Source organism: Perca flavescens, chromosome 8 (assembly GCF_004354835.1).
Source record: "Perca flavescens isolate YP-PL-M2 chromosome 8, PFLA_1.0, whole genome shotgun sequence".
Taxonomy (NCBI): Eukaryota; Metazoa; Chordata; class Actinopteri; order Perciformes; family Percidae; genus Perca; species Perca flavescens.
In genome coordinates, this window is record NC_041338.1 from 14,204,768 (window position 1) to 14,229,395 (window position 24,628).

The window sequence follows — 24,628 nt, forward strand, 5'->3', positions numbered from 1 at the left end:
GTCACTAGCCAAAGCTAGCGGTTAGCCCCCTCGTTCTCAATGGCAAAACACTGCTACAACACAAAAGAACTACTTACATGTCCACGCAAAGTTGGAAGTGCGCCCTCGTTTAGAAGAAGTCTCCCGGCTAATCCTGCCTTGTACTGACTGAAGTTAGAGAAACAGCTAGCTAGCTAATGTGATCCTTACCTAGCTACTGCGCATGTGCGACTCACAACAAAGATGATACAGAAGTAAGATGTCTCACTCTGTAGCTAAAACAGAGACCTGAACACACGGGGTGAAAAGAGGAGCTGCTGCAATGTGCAGTACAACAAAAATATGGTGTATTTTGAAAATTAAATCATGTAAACCTACTGGTACAACCTCAAAATACAGTTATGAACCTGAAAATGAGCATAATATGGGCACTTTAAGAAATAATTAATTATCAAAATGGTTGTTAATCGACTAATCGTGAAATGTGATTGTTTTGGGGTTTACATCAGCCGTGATATCATTGGAGGGAAATTGAGTGGTTTTCTTCCCGAAGTTATGAAATGTTTGAACAGATAAAAAAATAACCGATAAGATATAAACACACTCAGAGGTGACACAGCTGTCGGACATTCACTTTATTGTTAAAACTCATTTTGGTATATCAGCTGCCTGCCTTTTTACACCATCTTTAAATTAAAAGGCAAACATATACAGCTTCATCTTCAAAAACCATGCAGCAGTGTAAACATGAGGTCTACCGAGATAAGAGGTCATTCAACTACAATATACTGGCAAAGTCTGTGATAACAAGTGATGACACCATCATTTCAGAAAAAAAGAGGCCTTTTGCTCATCATTCGCCGCATTCAGCTGGTAAATATGCATGTTTGTTTTGTGAATAGAGGTTAAAACATGAAGAAAGAAATAAATAATATAATGAACTGACAACATATACATTTTGGAAATGGATTCCTATGTGACAGCCCCTGTATATCTGCACTTCCTAAGCATTACTCTGCGAAAAACTATTTACTACTGTACTGGAGAGACATCACAACCAATTAAGCGATTCGGCACCTCATACTGACAGTTAAACTACCTCTATGCCTGTAATTGACAACTTTTTTTTCTCATAAAAAGTTTACAATTCATCTTGATCTGACAAAAGGCTACCAATGTAGCTAGGAATTGGTTAGTTTGAACTAAAGGACCAGTCATGGAGTGCATAACAGAGTTAAAGTACAGTTGACCCATTCTTTTTTTAACACAAGTAACATAAGAAAGGTCACTGTCGGCCACGCACTGCCATACTTTCACTGCAAACTTTTAATGTTATGCCCCCAACCAGTTCATCGGAATCACATGGCATTGTTCTGCATTTCAATTTATTCTACTGTTGCACATGTACACGGCGACATAAGTGCTAATTTTCCGATACCCTACAATACTAGGCCAAGTTAGAAAAACCTGAGTATGAAAACGACAAACGCACACAAAACGATCCGTCTTTGTCCCTACATCATAAAATCACAGCAGCTGGAGGAAGAAAAAATAAAACATACTGCCTGTGCACTTGAGTCAGATAGGCAATGTTGATCTATTGATTAGAAAGTAGCTCCCTGTCTTCTGTGTCGGTATCCAGGACCACACTGATACAGGGTCACTTTCCACATCAAAGCTGAATTTTTGTAATTCTTATAATCATGGATCAACGGTTTTACTCCTTCTGGCTTCCGTAGGTAAAAGATTACTGGAGACAATTGTTTAGCCTGGCAAATCAGACCTAGTGTTTAGACCGAGCCATATAAAATGAATAAGCACCATGCAACATGCCATTTGTTGATGGTATTAAACTTCACGTTTGCTGCTTTGGCTAGTTACACACGACTCAGGAGCTGCAATTGGAGAGACCAGAAGAAACCTAAAGAAACCTAAAAAAAAAAAGTAAAAGAAGTCATAGGATTTTCAAAATTGGGACAAAAACTAGTACAAATATTGCTCCACCTCTCAACTTAAAATGTGATTCAAATATTGGATGATGCTACTGAACAATCCTTTAGCTGAAATGTCTCTTAGTGTGGTGATACAGACTTTATATCAGACGAGAACTTTCATTTTCCTCTTCCCTTTCTGTCCTCTTTTTGTGTAAGTGGGTCACTGAGGCACTCGTGCGAACAGTCCTGTGAACAAAAACTTTGATCTGTGCACTACCTGTACCCAATAACACCAGAATCTCACCCTGCTTACAATATACAGTACACATTAACGCCTCACAAATATATTGACAAATTCCTATCAATCATTCTTATTTCTGTAATTTCTGTAACAATTAACCTAAAATACCCCAAAGTCCAATATTCGATTCTGTACAAACTTCAGGAAGAATACATTTCTTGCTGAAAACAACTTTTTATGTGAAATATACCCATGGAGAGGGCAATCACTTGGTTTTCTTGTCGAGCTGGAAGAGATCCAGGATGTCAAGCATGGCCTGTCTGATGTTGCCGCCAAAACGATGGGAGTCCTAAAATAAAGCAAAAGAAGGGAAAGATGCTTTTAACAAGTCTCTTCAAGTAATCAAATAATAGACAGAAGAATCCAAATTGTCTATGGAACTGAACTTACGGTTTCTGGGCTTGAGTGTTTGCTGGAGATGTGGAAGTTGATGAGGTTCTCACCAACAATGATGTAGGAGACACCATAGCCATCATCAGCCACCTTTAGGACACAAGAGAAAAAGAAAAAGACATGTAATCTCAAGAACCGTCTCAATGTTTTCAAACTATATTTCCAGAAAGTGAGAATTTCTGACATGTGCATACAGATCCTAGTTAAACATGTACATACAAACTGGTGGACGGAAACATTCTTTGTGTGACATGTATCCCTTAGTGAAGATGAAACAAATATGTATCCATGCTAGAGCTGTAATCGGCCCTTAAAAGTTAGGCCCGACATGTACATTTTGATTGACAGCTTTTTAAAAGCCCGAACCCGTTTACAGCCCGACTTTATTCAAATGTGCGCACGCACGCAGCTCTTTTGCCTTTTGTCAAGAATGAGTCATTATTAATGACTGACGAAGGCTATAGGCCACTTGGAAGAGTCAAACGTTTTCCACACCTCAGACTTTGTTTTCTTTGCCAGTGCAACCATAACGTAATCGCCAGAGGCCAGCCTCCGTTTCACCTCCTCAGCATCCTTTTTCACGCTAATAGAAACGCATCACCTGACTAGAGGTGCACAGATCTGATATTAAGATCGGATATCGGTCCCGATATTGACAAAATAGCTGGATCGGAAAAAATTAACACATCCACGGGCCGATCCAGTTTTGTTAGTTTTTTTCCCTCTGTCGCACGTGTGCCGCATGCTGGAAGAGTTGAGTGTACAAATAAATAATTCAATACATTACATCTATGTTATTTTGTCTTAGTTAGGAAAGTAATGTTTAGCTAGGAAAGTCTTTGTCTAGTCTTTTCCACATGGTGGAAGGAAGGTATAAGATGGAAGGTATATAGTTTATTATTAATTCAACAACGGTATCGGTTTGGTATCGGGTATCGACAGATACACAAAGTCCAGGCGTCGTTATCAGGACTGAAAAAGTCGGATGGGTGCATCCCTACACCTGACTGCTAATTTACCGCACAACTCGGAGCGCAAGTTTGCCCGAGCCCGTGTAAAATGATAGAAATTAAGACCGAACCCGACGGGCAAAGATCTTCAGCTCTAATCCATGCATAAAGGACACAAATTGCATGACTTTATGTTCTCCAATTGCAGAACGACTGCACAACCTCCTTAAAAAAAAAGAATGACAGATTGATAACTCACTGGACCAAATCCACCTCCGGAGGACACAAACTCAGGGTGTCTGACCAGATCAAACAGTTCAACCTGCTGCATAGGCGTCTGACTGGTGGACAGCCTCCATGGCTCAGACAGGACCTAAACATAAAAGGTAACACACAGTTACTTCACCGGTCAAACCAAACTCCCGCAGTGTTCTCAAGTCAGGAAACGATGTTTTTCTAGCCTGATGTAGATGCATTTTGTCTTTATTAGATACTCAGCAGAAAGTTGTTGTGGGAAGGGCAGAAGTAGCATATTTTATATATACAGTGATGAGCTGGATATAAATTTACCATCTCACATATCACTCATATAGGCTGAAGGTGGAGAAATGCGCTTTTTCATTCTTTTACTTGAGTTAAATGATATGGCTGCTTAACATGCACATGTGTTAATATGGTACTGTATAATACAGGATGCATGCAGAGCCCAACTTACTTTTTACCAGAGAAAAGTAAGTAGAAGCCTACTTTGAGATAATTGCATGTGCCTGTTAACTTCATAAGCCAGTTTAATCAGAAGGGAAGCTTAAAGTGACTATATTTAACTTTTAATGTTTCTAAAGCTCTGTCATTTTTCATACAATGGTCTTAAATGACCTCTAACAGCAAACAAGACTAACAGTGAAAAGAACGCCTTTATATATATATATATATATATATATATATATATATATACATACATACATACATACATACACATATATAGGAATATGCCCTGGTCTGATTTTTCCCGCCAAGTCACAGAATGATTTGCGGCAGGTAGACGGCACTACAGTAACACATTCTGATGGGTCACAGATTTCTTTGTAACACGGGAAAAAGCCTGCGTTAGCGAATGCCCAGCGGAGCCAGGTAAAAGGAAGTATGAGATTTCTTTATATAGGTATTTTAATGTTATTTTAGAAGTTATCTGTTGTAGTTATGGCTGACACCGGGGCAGGGCCATCACAGGAAAGAAGGAAATTAAACGAAGAACAAATTAAAGCTAAAAGGGAAAGTGACCACGTGAGTCACCCTTGGTCGGGCTTTAACAGATGGAGACAATTACGGGGTTGTAAAAGATTCAAAACCGAACCCAAATTGGCCCTCAGGTATGTTATATGTCCATTTCATTCATAAAATAACTTAACAGTTCGCGATGAGGTTGTACGTCAGTAGCCAACATTAAATTACGTCCCTCTTCCATTTAGCGCGGACATTTTCCTTTTAGTCCGTGTTAGTGTTGGCCTACTAGTTTCTTTTCCCTTGTCCCCCTGTAACGTTACTTGTGTAAAAGCGTCCTTGGGTTTCATGAAATGCGCTATATCAATCAAAGTTATTATTATGTTTGTTGCTACAACAAACTCCTAATGTTTTGGCTTGTCACACAGTGACAGTGATAACGTTACCCGGTTTAGCTCATCCAGGCTAAGTTACCGTGTGCAACACTTGAAATGCATCAGTTCATCTGTAACTTGTTCTTTTATTCTAAATGAATGATTTTCTGTCTGAGCAAAACATCCATTGTGACTATAACTCAGATATACAGAGGGTAATACAGCACCGTAAAGAGAAGAGCTTTATGACAGCAAGTGTGGTAAAAACACTACTGCTTTTGTCAACACAAACTGAAAGTTACATATAGCCACTTTAAACTAAAATAGGTCATCCTCGCCACTTTGTTTGAGCCATTGTTCCAGCTTTAAGAGCAGAAATCGCACAATGATTTGCAACAGCATCATGTACCTCCTTGAGGAAGGGTGAGTCTTCTCCCAGGTATTTGGAAACTACATAGAGACAGAAAAGGTGGCGATCGATGCCGTCTCCTGTCATTGCCATGCGGTACATGTTTTGGTGCTTCTCTGCAGCCACCTTGAGCAAACTGAGACGCTCTTCTCTCTGAAATGGACAGGAAAGAGATGAAAGAAAACCATGACAAACTAATAAAGAGCATGATCTGCATTCTGGATTAACAATCGGGGAGCTACAGTAGGGGTAGCACTGTAATCAGATGGGTGGTGTGTAGCTACTGTTTAGCCTTACTGTCTCGTCTCTGATCATGGCACGAACAAAGGCACAAGTCTCCATAGTGCAGGAGCGCACAGTTTCTGTTCGGCCCTCGCGGAACAAACGTGTCATGGAGGCTTCGTATGTCAGGCAGAACTTGCCTTTGTCCTGTTAAGAGACAGTATGGATTATCATTAAAAAGATAAACCACAGCACGTTATTTTAAAAATTATTAATGAGTTCAAAGTAGATGTTGATAAATGCAAAAAGGGATTGAGTAACTATTAAAAACATCAAGAAGACCATATCACATATAACATACCTAAACTCCCATTACCAAGGTCTCTACCCAAGGCAATCATCTGAAGCTAAATGCCAATTAGCAACAAGTGTAAACTTTAAAAAGACATTAGATTATTGCCCCCTTCATATGTGCTTGTGCTGTGTATTGTATTATCAAATAAACTGAAGCTGAACAAATGCAATCATTCATTGACAATGTTTCGCAGTCTTCAATGACATGCTGGTTGGCAAGTTGAGACTGCCCTCTGCTGGAATTTCAGAGGAATGTCACAGGACTATATACATTATTATAATTATAAGCTTAACATGCAAAGGCCACTAAATAACAAGTAAATGAATGCTTACAACAGTTATTAAATCATACCACTTTGCCTAGAAACCAGTGAGATGTTTGTACAAACCCTGTATTGGGCCAGCTGTAGGGCGATCTGGATGAAGGCATCAGGACTGGTGCGGCACTTCTTAATCAGACCCTTGCCAAAGTCTTTGAAGGGGAAAATGTGAGAGTCCACGTCATCAGCCAGAGCTCTGGCTACTGTCAGAGAGCTCTCGATGACCTCCTGGCACTAGAGTGCATGACAGAGACGTATGTTAGACTGAACAGATGCAGCATGGCATGGCTGACAACATACTTATAAAAACACAACAATTAAGAAATCTCAGATTAATAAAATGTATATCAGTGGTATTGGTAGTACAAGTATTACTTGTTAGGCTCAAAACCAGTTGTTGCCCTGTCACATTTTGAATTTCAATTAAACAATATTAATAATAATAATATTAATATTAAAATCAAAACACTGGTGCACATAGTTCAAGCTACCAGCAGAGGGAAGCCAAGACCTAAGAAAATCAAATCTCCAGTATTAGCCTAGTATATGAGAAGTTCTAGCAGTCCTAAACTATTAGTATGCTTCATCAGAAGTACTCTACTGATGGTCCAACAGCATTGTGAACCCCCCCTTACTCAGCATTAGTCAGCTTTCCAGATCCAACAATTTGACATTCACACCCACTTCACACACTGATTGACCAGCTGTACAGAGGTGGAACTGGCCAGCTTTTCTCTTTGATTCCTCCGGAGTGTCCAATCCCGCCGTAGTTCAACTTCCCGTCTCTTTAATTCCTCTAATATTTCCTCATTTATGTCATCAACACATCCATGATTCATGGAAATGTTGTGTAAAACACAACAACCCACAAAGAATGCTGCGACTTTTTGAGGACTGTACTGTAAAGTTTCTCCTGATCGATCCAAACTCCTGAAGCGCATTTTCAGTAATATTTTTCTTTGTAATTATGTATGGTTTGCAAAAATGGGAACTGCTGCATCCGTTTAGATGAGAGAAGTGTATGCGCGTTGTGCACACGCTACATTATGGCCAAGCATGCGCCCCTAAAATAGCATCTGAATAACGCGCCACTGACCAGGAAAAACCTGGTCTAAAGTCAGTGGCGGAATTGTTTTCTGAAACTGCATAATAGCACAATAGCACCAGGTAATGTTTGCGCCGGAACACGCCTCCTCTTTTCTCTGAACCGCCCCCGGGAGCGCAAATACATTCCCTAATTTACCGACGTGCGTCTGTGGAGGGAAAAGTCCGCTGTGCGTCGGGTGCAAAATAGGAATTACCATCTTGCGCTGAGTGCAAGATAGGGCCCGAAACGTTTTTGCCTTCTAATGTGGTCGGACAACATGTTGTAGGAACTAGTTCTTATTGAGCATAGCCCAACCCTTACCTCAGCAGGGATGTCCCATGACAGCTTTAGAGGACCTGGCAGGTTGGGGTGAGGCTCCCCACAGCAGTGACCCTCCTCAGTATATCCCAACTTTATAGGGTCCAAGGAAAGAACATGCTGCAACGAAAAGTCAAGTTTTAACATGACTAACTCGGTTAAATGGAACACGTGATTTTTACATTTCTTTCTTAAAAGCTTCGATGGACAACAGTCATGTCAAACATTTTTTTTTCCACCATTCTGTTGTATAAGTTTAGATTGTTGAGCTTCTGTAGTTAAATATATTCCTTGTTTTCCTTTATACCCAAAATCTATTATTTTTCTCGATAAAACCCAAAGATAAACTGAGAAATTAATTTCTTAATGCATTTCTCATGATATAATTAAAAGCTTAATGCGAAAATAAAAAGGGAGAAATTAATTGGATAAAAGCGACACTGACGTACCTCCCACAGATGGCCAACGATTGGAGCATCTGCCCAGGAATGCTCTGCGTTCAGTCCCATGGTGCCATTCTTGAAAACTATCAGGTTAAAGGTTTTATCAAACCACCTGAATGAGAAAAAAAGAAACCCCTTCAGTTTATTTACATATGAACTCACCCCACAAACTCTTTAATAATCAGAAATGAAACACATTAAGTTTATCTGTCCCACCTGTCGTAGCACTTTCCGTGGAGGAGGGACTTGGCGTAGCTGTCCAGAGACTTGACTGGGTTGTCTGCATCGTAGCGCTGCTCGGTGTCATCAAGGGTAACACAGAAGGCTGCCTTCTCAATGGCGTCCAGCGATTGCTTGTTCTTACCACGGGCGAAGTAGGTTTCACGAGCCTTGGCCCATGGTGTCCTGCAGAATGTCACAATAGACTTTGTTTTTTCCCCCATTAGGTCTCAGGCAATGCCTTACAGGAGTCAAGCCTACTTGTAACTAGTGCATACAAGTTTCTCCTCAGTGAGAAAAGTGTGATGTGTGGGAGGTACGTACAGTACTTTTTTTTTTTTTTTTTTTTTGCATTTTTGTGGTCATTGCCACAGCCTTTCCTAGCCTTATAGTATACTGTAGTATAGCATAGTATAGATACATGTTTGAGGAGACATTTAGAAAGTCACATAGTTTATTTTTCAACAGCAAAATTTCCTGCTCATTATGGGTACAATTCTTTAGTATCAAATTTAAGTGATCCTTATTAAAAAGAATTTATGGTATCTAAATTTTAAAAGCTGAATATCAGACAATATATTGCTCTCCCATTTTTTTAAATCAAGCTATCTGCCTCAAAATTGCAATATTGGTTGTTAATGGGCAGTTCTAACTCCTTAGAACTGACTATTAACCTTTATCTATGACCGTATGTTTTCAGTATGCTACCACTGTATAACTGCAGAACGCTGAATCAACCTTGGAACATATCATTGCCATAAATGTCCATCTACGTACGGTGTTTCTTTACTTCCTGTCGTGCTACGATACATAGTGTAAACTGTGTGGCCTAATCAATACTGGCTACAGCTGGCTCTGTAATGCCACCCACCTTTCCCCTGCGGTAAGTGCGGCCAGCTTCTCCTCTCCTGGCAATGGCTCAGACTGGTCGTTCAAGATCCTCTGCATCTGCTGCTCTATCTCCCGTGGCAACAGTAGCCGTCCGTCATAAAACATCCACACTTTGAAGAAACGGCCCTTATGGTACACAGCTATGTGTTTGCTGTCGTTCATGTGCTGAAGCGTGTCTGGGAGAGAGGGACCAATGGTTAAGGAGAGAGAAAAAGAGGAACACAGAAAGAAAGACTACTGTAGTGTTGGGGGTGGTGGTCAGGGAGAGCAGATGTATATGTTTGTACATGTATCTTGTTGCATCTTAAATTTAAAATCATCTAGGATTAAAATCTTAAAAAGAAGGCAGCAGTTCAAATGGATAAGCATTTCATTCTGGGAACAATATCAGTGTTAGTAACCAGATGTTGGTCCCAGTGGTGAAATTATGTAATATCAACAACATCTGCAGATTTCTGTTAAGAGCAAAAAATACTTTTTGGATGGCTAGTTCTTTTATTTTTGTGAACATCCTTCTTATATTAATTTGAAGGGCAAAGTAAACATTTTGAATTCAAAGTGATGATGACATAATGAGAGGAACTACTATCCAGTTCAAAAACTAAAGCAGCTTGAAATGGGAAGTGCGGGAAGTGAGATGAAAATGGAAAGTCATTTAGGAACAGGGTGGTGGTGGTTTGGGATACAATGAATTGAGGCAATGTTTGTTTGAACAGCACTTTGCACAACCAGGAGAAACCAATTCAAAAGCATCGGATGCTAAGTTATGATATTGTTTTGGTGATGCACATGGTGTTCGAACAAGCATTGTCCCCGTTACAGACAAGACAAAGGAGGGGACACTTACGCTAGGACCAACCCCAAGAACAACCACCGCCTCACATCCAGGTAATACTTGGCGTCCACCTCCAGCAATGCCAATATGAATATGGGGAATGACCACTGAGAGCCCTTTATTTAAATTAACTGGGTTTAGAAACGACAATAAGAAAATAGTTCTATTGAACACTTTTTTGAAAATAAATTTAAGAAACATCTTCCATATTACAAAGATCAGTAATTACCCATCTTTCTGTCTCCAAAAACTCCTAATTTACCTACAACGTCCGAGTCTCGCATTGCCAGACCGATCTCCTAAGCGCTGCAGTATGGTCTGGCTTATCTATTATGGGATAGGGGATAAAACACTCTGGCTTGTTTGTATTTCTTCAGACCAATCCCTACCGTACTGGGCGCCGCTAAGCCCCAGAAGCAGAGACCCTTGCAAAATAAACAGCGGAGACAGAGGGACATCCCAGCTAATTACATCTGTTGAGCCAGACTAATAACAGTCTGGCGGGTGAACTTCAAACTCATATCTTAACATTTGTATTTTATTCAAATCTGTAAATGTATCACTTCTATGTAATTCAAAAGTAGTGCGTTACACATTTTTTAACACTGAATCTCACTTTCTTTCTTATACATTTCTATTTATTTCATTTTTTTCCTCTACAACCAGAGAGATAAATGAGTGCATCACAGCTCATCTTTGTCCTGAGGCTTCAAGCTCTCTTAAGGAAGGGGTCCTCGTCTTGGTTATAGGACTGAGTGTTAAAGGGGAACTATGCAGGTTTTCTTAGTTCTTAATTTACCTCAACTGAACAGCTTCGGAGTCATTGGAATGGTTATTTGACTTTTTTTTCGAGTTGAATGGTGGTTGTCTCGCTCCCCCTTGCAACTTTGGGTCGGCGAGCTGTCTGCCTCAGCGTCAGGAAGTATCGCGTGATATCAGGTCTCGCGATGTAACAAATTGCTTCACAGCACTGCACACATACGCCCGTCCAGGAACCGTCTAGCAAGGTAGCGAAGGAGTTTTTCACACTATCGTCATGGCTGAGCCGGCATAAAAGAAGCAGAAAGCTAGGAAACCATTGTCGGAGGAACAGAGAAAGAGGAAACGGCAGAATGACCGAGCAAGTTTTTACAGTGTTGCCAAATATCTATTCCGAAGCTGTAGGAGCTCTATAGATAAACCTGCGAGCAAAAAGCGAAATGGACAAAACTGCAAAGCGCCCCTTTAAATCATGCATTAGAGGTCGTTTCCACACAGACCGTGCATGTTACAAATCATTTTAGTTCTTCTATGACTGGACAACAGCACTTAATCCCACATTTCAAACACAATTCCTGTTGCTTTTAAAAAGCATTTCATGAAATGTCTGCCCCCTCAGGAACAACAAATCGGCACCACCCAAGAGTTAAAGTGATATAGTATTAGTATTTTATCATCTTTCAAACTCCATGTATATAAATTATTACCAATACATGCCCTTTATAAATTTTATAGATTTATTTTTTAGTTTTCATGCCAGCGTAACACTTTTTTTTTGCCACTTCCAGGTCTTAACACTATTGCTGTTTTGCCTTCTCAAACACTAGACTTTAGTTACATGCAAAGTAGTCCTTCGATGTGCATAGACCTTCACACATGCATTAATTATTCATGGAGGTCATATTATTTCAAACACGTGGACAAGTGTCCCAAGGAGAAGTACAGTAAGAGTAGTATAGAGGAGGCGGCACTGCTAAAGACTCTACCTGTGTCTACACCTGGGACACGACTGCTGTTGAACATATGCTCGCATTGGGCTGAGCACATGGGAATAGTGTTTTGGAGCATGAGCTGAAAAGCAAAAGGGGAGAGTCAAACACACAGAGATGACAAACTAATTCACTAAAATCCCAGAGAGCGGCAGCAGATGCACACCTACACGGACAAGAGCATGGATGAAGTGGAAAAGGGAGCGATGAGGATCGGTTTGAAGGAGGAGAAGGTACCCGAGAAGGCTGCCAGGGAAAGAGCAGGGTCCAAAAACTGCCGTCTCAATGCCACCAGCAAAGCCCTGATATTTGCAGCAGAATTTGTACTAAAATGTTGATGTTTTACATACGTACACTTTTATTTTTAATTTAATTATTTATTTCTCCCAAATGCCTAGAATTAAACTGACAAAAGCCAATGAGAAGTAAGATTGTTTCAGGGCTGTGCTGTTGAGAATGAGTCTAGTAGTTAGGGTTTCCAATGGCTATTGCCGTGGCAATAGCTAGGGTAACAGGGTAGGGGTTCAGAGGGCATGGCGGAGATGTGCCCTCCTCTTACCTGTCTCCAAACCAGGGACGCGGCTGGTGTTAAACATCTGCTCCCATTGAGCCGAACACAGAGGAATCTTGTTTGCCAGCAAGTATATCTAACGCACATCCGACACAGCGAAGGGACAAAACAGTAAAACAGAGACAATCGAATGTGAGTGTGTTATAGAGCGAGCTAATGCATCGGTGTGTGTACAAATGCATACAATTGGTCTTTGCACGTTTATTTTTGCAACATGTTGTAGAATGTGCACCTAAGCATCATGCAGGTTGGTAAAGGAAAAAGGACTGAGAGACGAGCAGGAAAAGATGTCACACATGTCGTCAAATCACCAGCATTCATTAAGCCTTATTCACTAGTAAGCCTTAAGAAATTGCTTGTGATTTTGCTCTACATCAAAACAAGCGAAAAGCACAGTAAATGGCTTATTCCAAAGTCAAAGTGAGACACAGTGAGCTGTGGATAATATCAAGTATTTACATAATTATTGGTGAGATAACAAACTTACTTTAAGATTACACAACAAAAGAGACAAACACACTGAGACAAGAGCTAGCAATCAATAAATCATAAATGAGAAAGTTAAACATTAACATATGATTGATATGGTCAATAATGTGGTTTTATCACATTGTGGAGGGAACAGAGGAGCTCTATACTCACTGGTTTGATCTGGGCTCTGTCCAGTTTTCTCCTGTAGAGCATGATAGCATGGATTGCATTGCCTGCCCTGGCAGCCTGGATGGAGGTGGGGAACACATACAGGAAATCCTGGGGGGAAAAAAAAGGAGATTAATAGTAATACATTAATAATAACAACAACTCACATTTTATCCAAGGTGTTACACAGACCTGAAAAACCCAAGGGCTAAGACGTGACTTGTAAATGCAAACAGAAGAGCACCCTGAACACGTCACTGTGTGATCTATATCATCTGTAGAATTTTTTTTGTTATTTTGGTCAAGGATCTGCTATTTCAAGCATGCTGACTGTTGTTCCACTGCCCCCATACAAAGTCTACCTCCTTTGAGAGTGGCATTTTTGTGACATGGCATTGGAAGCAAAGGCACAGATCCATTTTGACCATTGTTTTGAGGGGGCGGCACCGCATATACGCTCTGCTAACGGTCCGCCTACGTTGCGTGTTCAATGCATAGACTGTTAACATTAATGGACAACACATTCGATTTTCATAATAAGTTTATGGTCTCAATCGCTAGTCTTCTGCAACACAGAATGATGTTAATTTTTTGATTTATGGCATCATTGATTTTAAAATCGGCGAGAAAGCCGGGGGCGTTTTAGGGTGTGGCAGTGATGTGATTACCAGTGAAAGTGTGTAAGGTAACGCAGAGCATAAGGGCTCCTCTCTCACTCATCCCTCTCGTCTAAAATCGTCACATCTGCAACTAGGATGGCTGCGCCCGTAACGGCTGCGCCTGTAACGGCAAATTCGACGACGGATAGCAGATCTCCACAAACCAATGGGTGACGTCACACATGCTCTGTCCATTAATATACAGTCTATAGTTCAATGTAGCCAGAGTCGCGCAACATTGCCCCTATTTTCAACGGTTGCTAAATAATTGTGTGATATGTAAATCAATGTTGTTTCTATTTATTTTCAAAAATGATGTGCACTAAACCACAATTGTGCTAGTGGTCACACAGTTAAGTGTTTGTCTCTAGGAGCAGCGACTCATGCCAGCCCTACTGCAGTGACAGTCCAGTCTGCTCTCTTACTCATTCAGGCAGAAACATACAGAGGGAGCTGTGAGTTTGAGTCCCTTTTATAGACCCTCAGTGCTGGATAGCTATCCCGTTGAGTACACTAGGTCCATGATCACAAATCTGACACCGATTTGAAGCAATCAACATGCCCACAAGTAAAAGTAAAGACATGTTGTAATACAGTGATTGTAGCTTTGCCAGCCAAGATGCTGAAAATCCCAAGACTGTTAGACTCTACTTGTAATGAGTTCCCCATAGACACAGATGCATGGGGTTTATGCCGCCAACTGTGTGTCCCTACCTTACATTTGCTACCCAACTGTGTACAACTATCACGTGCAAGATGACGTACGCCATGAAAACACTGAGCTGCAAATGTGTCACACTCACACAATAGTGTCACACAAAAGTATTGAAAGATTTTGGAATCAAGTCTGGTCTGAGAATAAATCACAACCTACATGGAGATGCTTAATGCTTAATCTTTAAACAACTCATTGCTAACAAATACACAATAAGCGATGTCTTACCATGGCATAATAGTTGCTGTTTACCATGATGGGCCCACGGCCTCGGAGGTAAATATACTCTTCCCACCAGTCACTGACCTGTGCGACACAAAGAGAGGAAGAGGAGAAAGGAAAAGAGGTTGACATTATTAGGCACGTTACTTTTCTTGGAAAGTTTGAAGCTGATTTAAGTTCTGGGACAGTGTCCAAAACTTTGACAAAAGAGCGGAGAAGAGAGAAAGGGAGAGGAATTCTTTCTAACTCACGTAGTTGGAGGCCCACCAGGACTTGAGTTTGAGGTACCACTGCAATCTGGGTCCCAGGTTCTTCTCAAAGTCTTTAGTCAAGCCCTCCATTCGTTCATACTTCTCATCATCCATCAGTGGGCGCACTGACTCCAGGTACTGTCAACACAAAGAAATACATAGTCACAAAGAGTGAAGCAAAGGGTCATCGGCTTTGAGAGCCCAGAAAAACTAGTTGTCTCTTCTTTCTCCCCTGACAGATAAGGCATAGAGAGCTAGGCAGGCAATAAGTTTGTTAAGCGACTCTGCCTCAGGCAACACAGTCAAAGGACAAAGAAGATGACCTGAGGAATTGTGTGAATTGACACAAATCAAAAACCTACACTGCTTGTTTGCACTGCTTATTGGAGCCAAAGACAAATATCCCAGGGGGACGTTAAAGTACGGCAGTGGTGGTGACTGCAATACATTAACCAATGTGTCCCTGAGCAAGACATTTAACCCCTAGTTACTCCGGAGTCATGCAACCTCTGATATATAGCAATTGTAAGTCGCTTTGGATAAAAGCATCAGCTAAATTACATGTAATGTAATGTAAAAGTATATCTTATTTAAAATGCCAGATTTTACTTTGTTTTTGAAATTTTACTGAAATCTGCAAAAATGTGACTAGGGGCATTGTGAAGTTGAGTAGCATTTTTTGCTTAAAGGAAGCCCTTGACTATATAGCATGACAGACGGAGCCTGCAATTCAGTAGTATTAAAGGTCCCATGACATGGTGCTGTTTGGATGCTTTTATATAGACCTTAGTGGTCCCCTAATACTGTATCTGAAGTCTCTTTCCCGAAATTCAGCTTAGGTGCAGAATTACAGCCCCTAGAGCCAGTTGAGACAGGATGTGACATTACAGGTGGAAATTACCCTTCTGCAGGTGTCCTTGATAGAGGGAACAGGTAGCCGTGGCAAAGAGTTCTGGAAACTGTAGAGCATTGGCTTCCTGCCGGAGAACACCTTCACTAATAACTGGAGAAGAAGAACAGATAAGAATGAGGGGAGCGGACAAAGGGAATTCAAAGTCACAATTTAATGTTTCACTTGGAAACCTTTAGGGTATGAGGCAAAGTGCAAACACATAACCAGTGGGTTGACCTAAGGACTAAAGTAGTACTTATGGTATGGGATCAACGTCAAAAGAAAATCTATGTCCTACAGCAATGCATAGTAGGCTTTAATTCATTTACAAAATGAATTAGCAAGTGAAACAAGGGCATTCGTGCATAATACGGTATCATAACTTAAAAGGCAGTTCAGCACTGTAAAGTTAACAGTTTCATTTAGAATATTTATTATTATTATTATTATTATTTATTACATTTATATAGCGCTTTATCATAGACACTCAAAGCGCATTTTGGGGGGGGGGTGGGGACTGCTCTCTAACACCACTAATGTGTAGCACCCACCTGGGTGATGCACGGCAGCCATACAACGCCTTGCGACGCCAGACGCCAGAACGCTCACCACACATCAGCTAGTTAGGGAGTTATTTAAGCCCTTGTTAGCCTGATTTGTGTATCTATTAGTTAATTAAATGTTTGTTCCAACTCTAGCCTTTAATATGTCTGGCTCTCAAAAGTTTTGACTGTCTTCCATATGGCAAAACATTCTTTCTTCACTCATAGAGTACTACTATACTAGACATTCCTGTCTGAATCTGCTCTTAAGCAAATTGAACAGAGGAGCACATTCATTGTCTCACCATCCACAGACGAATAGACCAGGACACAGAGCCATGGGGAGCATGCATCCAGCCATGCCATGACAACAGGCACTTTAGGACATTCCTCATAACCATGATTATGGTGACCCACAGGCCCGTGCCCACCAGAACTCCTCCAACTATCCTCTGGCTGTCTGTGGACATGTATCGACTATGGACAGAGACAGAGAGAGAAGGGAAGACAAAGGGGGTCAATATAAGAGTAGCAAATTAACACTTTGTTATTCAAAGTATGGGAAATTATATTTAATGGGACTAGAAATCTAAAGGCCTTTACACACTAGTGAAGTTTTTTTTTCGGGTTTTTTTGTGTGCGTTTGCACATCAGTAATTCTTTTTCAAACTGTTGTTTTTACCATGAGTACTTTTACACAGAAAGTGAATATTATGCGGCAAGAAAGCGACAGTGTTTGAAACAGTGCAACACCAAAAGGTGTTCTAACCTTAGACAAAATATGTGCTTGTTCTTCTTTTCTGACACCCTCATAAACAACGTCCTTGACTTGAGGGGAAAACCCCAGCAGTTGATAAGAGAGTCATTAAAAAGGAAATGTTGGCATATAATCACTAAACATGTTCAACATTATTGGCAAAAAGATGAGGTGTGGTTGACAGTTGGAACAAAATGTGGAAAAATTCAAATACAACCAGTTTATTATACGTTACCACACCTAAAGCTGCCACTGTATGAGATACTGGAGAAAACAGGCCCACGCGTTTTCTCGTAAATACCTGAGGCATGTGCATAACGGCATAAATGTAACACTGAGCCAAACGCATTCTACCGCCATCTCTTTGGACTGGTCAAGGTGGGGCCTTTTCACATGTTGGGAGTTCTTATCATAGCTAATCATTTTCCTTCATTCCTATTATCTTTTCTAGCCAAACTCCTACTACAGAATCTAGCCAATCACCACTATATTTTGTCAAGAGGCTTCCTCTCGACCACTGTGCCAACTTGTAAACAAATTAGCATGGGGTTTATGTCTATACATAAATACAGTTCTACGGTGTTCCGTACTGGGCCAATAATGGAGGGTTTTCGGCTTTCTTTGTCTGCTTTTAGAAAAAAAAATATATAAGCACATATCAGTGGCCTTACCTGATGGGTATGTGTTGACCCAGCTTGGCAATCAACCCCAGAGAGGGATCCAGCTGTTTATATTTATTGTAGGACATGTAGGACACAACCACTACCATGAAGCCACCAGGGCTGCCCGGGTACACACCAGTCATTACCCCATTCTGTGGAAAAGTTAGCCAAACGGGAGGTTACAAAGGTCATTAGAGTCACAGAGAGCAAAGAATTATGTTTAGACCCAACCATTGATTTCATAACACAAGGTCTTGGATCCTGCTGACCTATGTGAGATATCAATAATGAAAGTAAACAAAGAGGAATGTGTGAAATCGCTAGCAGGTGTTTGGGTTTGAGTAACTCGGTCTGATTGTGTGTAAACAGTCAACTAGGCCAAAGGCTAGGACACAAAGAATGGACAGGAAGGTTACAGTCACTGCTGGCTGTTTGTGTGAGAGCGAGGGACCTTCCAGTAAGCGAGTCAACGTAACCCAACAAACAGACAGCAATCAACCAGCAGTCGGACAGCAATTAATAAATGGGGCCGTTATGATGCGGTTTAGTAACTGAATATTTACTGAGAACTGAAATGAACAGAAACTGTTGTGAGAGACTAATAGTAGACAAGAAACAATAACAGTAACTCGGTCAAAGATCATCAAAACCACCCCCACAGACTGTACAGAAACCCCTCTGGACTTTGCTCTCCCATGTGTCTAGCACCTCTCACCTTGAAGCGAATGAACCTTTTTTTTTCCAGGAGTGGAGACCAGAGAGGTAGATCTGGCGTAGAGCCTCGTGGCACAGCTGTAGGTCGATACCATCAGGGGTAACGGTGAACTGGAAGGCCACCGCCTGGTGAGCTTCTGCCATGGTGGCTACTACCTTACAGCGTCACTGAGGGTTCAACAAAGTGGAAGTAGGTCAAAGACATTGAGTCACCCACATCGTAACTCTTCTTCCTACAATCTTTTCTCACTTTATGTTAATGTGGGTGGCATATGTAATTCATTACAAAGTTAGGTAAACAGTTAGGTAAACAAGGAAACTAAAGAATCATCGGATCACAACAAACAACAATGTACAGTCACCACACCCTTAAATCTGAATAATTGTTGTCATGGCAAAAAAAAAAAAAAAAAAAAAAAAACTTTCGTAAAGCTCCACTGTGTTATTTTTTTTAGTTGATTCTTAACAAAAAACCCTCTGTTGTTTCAAAAATATGTGCTCATTCATGTGTAATTACTTCCACCAACTAATCAAAGTATTCTCGTAAGCGTAGAATCTGCCATTCAGAATCATTCAGAATACATACATGCGAGTCGCTCGTATGTATTCTGCCATGATGCGCCTCCATCTTTAAAATACATTAGCCAAAGAGGGACATATTTCCGCCTTTCGCGCTTTCAGTGGCACCGTGACGAATGCCGGGGGGAGATTACTCGCGAGTGCCGGCAGATTTGAAAGCCTGTTGAAGATGGAGAATCACGCTGATACTTTACTAACATTAGCTTGCGTGCATTCGTTTGGGATAGCTGATGTTAGCAATGAAATGGTACCAAAATAACGAAGAAGTAAAACTATTATTACTCTGGGAGGAACACACATGGACGAAGTCGTACTTCTTGGAATAATACGGCCACTGTAGGAGTTAAAACGCGATCGGAATGGGAGAGGCTAGAAAGTTATATTCAGTCGGTTGTCATATACAATTTCACAGCTAGATGGGAGAAATTCTTACACAATGTAGCTTTAATGATAAGCTCCTGTGACAGTTCTACGAACTCAGTAATCTTTATTCCTTTACAGCACTGCAGGTTGCCTCATTTCCAAATCAAGTTAAGCTCTTTGTAGGAAAACGGTCACTGACTGGGAAAGGATTATTTTTGAATGTGAAAACAACACTGACTTAGAGTTAATACTGATTTAGATGGATAACTGCAGGCGTACTCAGAAGAACAAGCCTATAGGTTTAGAGGCAAAACTGTTAAAGAACTAAAGGTGTCAAGTGTCCATGACATGTCCTCTTGTGATCGGATCACTCTAGATTGGATTTTAAAAAGAGGTGGAAATGCGGCCGTAGTCTCACCTTAAACTTGGTATTGATTTTGATCACGTGTGAGCCAGCACTGAAACTTAAGGGTATTTATAAATAGGGTTATACAAATTGGCACCCATGTATCATGAAAGAACCGAATTGGGACAAAAGCATATCGTCCCGGTCCTAATTTTTAACTATTAGCATTTTAATGTTTACAAAAAAGCTGCATATCCTTTATACAGAAATAAAAAAGAGGGATGTCCTTCATAAATCAGCTTCATGTGCATGATTTTTTATTTAGTTACTATATACATACAATATACTATATAAACTTAACAGGATCCTGCAAGCTGACACCAAAGGAATGCACTGGGAGGCGACTGTTGGGCCACTGTTACTTATCACTGAATTGGTTGGTTCTTATACTTTTCTACAAGAGAGCTGACATAAGGCAAACTATTTTATTTTAAACAAAAAGTTCCTTTTATTTTAAATTTGTAAACCTTAAGGGAGCTATGACATGTTGAAATAATGTTATGATGCAATTTTAGAATGTAATTGTTTTTGATTTGATATACAGTAGTTAGGGAGAATAGAGGGAAAGTGAGTGGAGAAGCTTAGCGGGAAATGATTTTAAGCCTGCAGAAGTGACATACCAATGTCTATTCTTTGCACTGCTACAATCCACTACATAATAGTTAAGACTTCTTGACACACAATCTTCTCAATAAAGGGAGCTCTGGGAAATAAACTTCCAATCAAAGCGGACTCATATTTTGGCAAGTGGGTCTCGTAAATGCTTGTCTGACTTGGTATCTAATACTGCAGACTTCTTGTCTTTTTTTAATTAGGGAACCGATAAGGCTTCTAATATAAAGATTGACTTGGTAATTTTGAATTGTTGAAGCAAGGCGGTTAGCATTATGAAGGTTTCGGCAATATATGTAATACATTTCCGATTTATGCAAATCCGTTAAATATACTGTACCACTTTAAATGATATGTGAATGAGCCTATGACTTGTTGTATACATTAAAATAATATCCCTATGCATTTATAATTTGTTAAGATATCATTGTTAATGCTTTAGGATATTTTTTTTCTCATCAGAAATCCCTCTTGTGGGATGTGACGTGATATGAAATGGTAACCCTAACATAAGTGATACTTTTCCTTGTAATGTACAGCATATGACAGGGATTTTAAACCTACAAAACGACCAGGATAGTACCTGCATTAAAAGACTGGAAATTGGCCGTTGATTGCATTGATTGTAAAACTAATGGTTTCACAGTAACATTCATGTTTGGCATCCCATGGTAATGCATTAGCTTTTCACTTTCCTTTTCGCTAAGACTACAGCAGCGTTTCTCTGCTAAGCTATTCTTGCTTTTTTTCCTCGTAGAGTCCATTTTTATTTCATTCAACAAAAGCACTTTGAAAGCAGGACACGTCGCTTCGTTTCTACGTTTTCAGTCCCATTGACTTATGTGGTTTAGTCCTCGGAAGGAGACCATCCACGGAGCAGTGTTTTAGCAGCTAGTCCCCTCCCCCAGCTACTTTCCAACATCACATGATCCACCCTGTGCTGCAGAAACTAGGGGAAAGGTCGCAGCGCTGCGCCGCTTAGATACAAGGCAAAACTGGCAACATAGTACTAACAAATCCTCCTATGCAAACATATCCCACTGTAGTCACAATCAAGTCACCGAAAACACATAATTTGTTTGGGATTATTGTATAGGCCTAATTGGCGTTAGTCCATATTCATTTTTTTTCCCCCCATTTTATATTTAGATATATATAACGCAAGAAACCTTGTCTAGCGTAAATTACTCATGTCAACTAACTCCCTTGAACGCTGCGTATCTGCATTATGATTCTGACCCCAAACGCCCCATCATACACCCTATAACGCCTTTTTGCCAGTTGTCATTACTAAAACACTTCAACGTCACACAAATTCACTTCCGACAAATACGCTAGGCACACATTTATTTTGGTATTACATCAATTATACTGCCCACGTGCTCTAGGAGGAATTGGGTCACTAGTGTGCACCGCCCGGTGTCAACAAACTAGTTCTATTTCTTTTTACAACATAACCCTGCGTTTTCAATCACATGTAAATAAAGTGTTTTATCTCCACTTTTATGATGCTGTTACAAAAAGGACACCGGGGCATATCAGCTTTCACTGACCTTCACTGGCAGGTGACATTTACACACCTTGACCTAATTTGCTACTATCCCACATCATTAGACACAAACGTACTATACTATATTATTATTGAATACTATAACTATATATGTAATGTTCAGTTGACAGGTAGTTGTCAATGAATGACCTTTACTTGGACTTTTGCCTACATTCATGTTATGAACAACGCACGAGTGCTCTCTACATTGACCGTTCAATAAAAGAGCGCAATACAAAAAAGTAAAGTCGTTAACAGGTCAAATGTAGAATGCAGATATTTAGTAGAGTCCTCTTCAACGTATTTTCACAACCTGCTGTTAAAAGAAACAAAAACTATGTAAAGACAGTAGACAGTTTCCCTCGAGGTTTAGTTTCGACTTTCATAAATCAAGATGTGCCTGTAAACTTCATTCCTGACTGCTACAGGCCAAAGAAGCACCCAGACGCCCGGTTATTTCTATGCGAAGGTAAGACAATCTACTGTGCGTCATGTAAACATCGCGCAGTTTTTGGACACTGCGCCGACAAGGAAATGCAACATACTAACACTAACCTTAACTGCACTGAGAAAACGACAGCTTTCAAAATGGGTTTTGTTTAGCTACTAGGAATTTTTTTTTTCTTCCAAAAAACCCTGCAGTCTTATATCCACAGCTAGCTCTTTCCAAAACTGCCGAAAGAGAGAATCAAGACGACGCTGAGATACGTACTAAAAAGGAGAATTATTACTCACCAACCCTTTCTAACAGTGTTATAGACAGAGCTAACTGTTTGGACGAGGATGTGACACGGCCTGGCTGTCGACTCGGCGGGGACTGCTATACACTGCATGAATGGGAGCACAGACTTGTATACACAGCCTGCCCCCTTTTTTTTTAGTCAAGCGGCCTACAGAACACGTCCTGGTAGAAACAGCGCCCCCCGCTTGTGGAATAGTGCTATTACAGAGCCATGTCTTTCTCTATCACTCTGGTGCTATAGAAAAGGTTGAATAAGGACAGTAGCTAACAAATGGAAATTACATCACAGACACCATGAGCATGCCACTGTACCCGGTACTCCATGGACCCAGATGGTTATATATTAATATTAAGAACATCTGCAAAATCAAATATAGTCCAATAGGGTGATATGGATGAAATCTTCTATCATGTTTTTTTCCCCCTATCTCAATTTGAAACAGCCTAAAATAGTAACTTTTGTGAAAAATGAATTAAGAAACAAGTTTATGGCTAAAATAACCAAATGGGAATGTATGTTTTTGGTTAATCCAGCAATGTTATACTGGAAAAATCATACAAACATCCACCACTGGATGCAAGCATCAAAGCAGTCTTGCCCATTGATTTGCAACATTTCCTACAATGGTATAATGAAGTCAGTCAGTGATATTATAGGGAATGCCGCCACGGTATAAACTGCATGGCAAAATCTCTGATGGTTGACAAATTAACAGTGATCTTAAAGTATATCTATTGTCAGCCAACCCTACAGTTTGCAAGAAATCCAATAATCCCAGGTTGTGCAGTTCCTGCAATACAGGGAGTCGACATTATAAAAGCAACCCTTGCACAATAGCCTTGCAAACAAATGCTCTGCTCACATGTTAAGTTTTGTTGACAAACAATCTGCATCCCCCATATAGAAAATTTGATACACTACATATACACTGTATATCTACAAATGCCTGACCTGCACCTGGCAAACTGACTGAACGAGTCTTTACGCTTTGACAGATAATAATGGAAATTCCTGACACCATCCCCTGTGATCCCATCCACCAACCCCAGCCTCCCCAGAGTCCTTCCGCTTCCCTCATCAAAAAGGTACAACAGAGAATGTACTTCCTGCTGCGGCTGAATAAGTTCAACCTGCCAAAGACAATGACGGTGCACTTCTACACTGCCATCATCGAGTCCATCCATTTATGTTCTGGACTGTAGCAGTACCTGGCCTTGTTGTTTATTCCCTTTTTAATATGTTAAGGTATACACCAAATACACCATGTACGATTCAATATGGTTTATGTATCAAGAAAAACAACATATTAATTACAACATATAAAGGCAATATTTTCCAGGTAATTGTAATATAGTTTATTATATTGTACAGATGTTCATATTTAATATTGCGTCCACCCCCTTATATCATGATAATGACACCATCAATAGAGTAGGCCTTCTCTATGTCTGGTAATGTTAGATAGATTATTGCTAAATTCGAAATGTAACCTGATAAAGATTTAGCTCCACTTATTATGTTAGAATTGTAACTTTAGAAATCATTTGGTTACATAAAACAATATAACAATGCAGGGGGACACTGTAAAGAACTAACATGTCAATGGTCTACTCAGCCACAAGAGAAAACACCTCTCTTTTCCCCCAATGTCCATGGGCCTTAAACACAGCAGACAAAAGCGCAGGTGTTACTAATCGCATTAATGATGACTTTGTTGCCAGACTCACCCTAACCCGCTCATAAAAGTTAAAACA

General features: G+C 40.3%; 1 protein-coding gene across 1 annotated transcript; it reads right to left on the reverse strand.

Moving 5' to 3' along the window:
* Positions 1–599: 599 nt before the first annotated feature.
* cpt1ab (carnitine palmitoyltransferase 1Ab (liver)) lies at positions 600–22,973 on the reverse strand. Its single transcript, XM_028584802.1, is given in 20 exon segments — positions 600–2,503; positions 2,605–2,697; positions 3,817–3,930; positions 5,562–5,714; positions 5,859–5,990; positions 6,527–6,691; positions 7,866–7,982; positions 8,312–8,417; positions 8,522–8,710; positions 9,396–9,591; positions 11,996–12,080; positions 13,212–13,319; positions 14,811–14,888; positions 15,056–15,193; positions 15,957–16,058; positions 16,795–16,966; positions 17,918–18,060; positions 18,624–18,647; positions 18,650–18,790; positions 22,867–22,973. Coding segments are annotated over 19 exon segments (2,316 nt in total). The 5' UTR covers positions 18,767–18,790; positions 22,867–22,973; the 3' UTR covers positions 600–2,419.
* Positions 22,974–24,628: the final 1,655 nt, after the last annotated feature.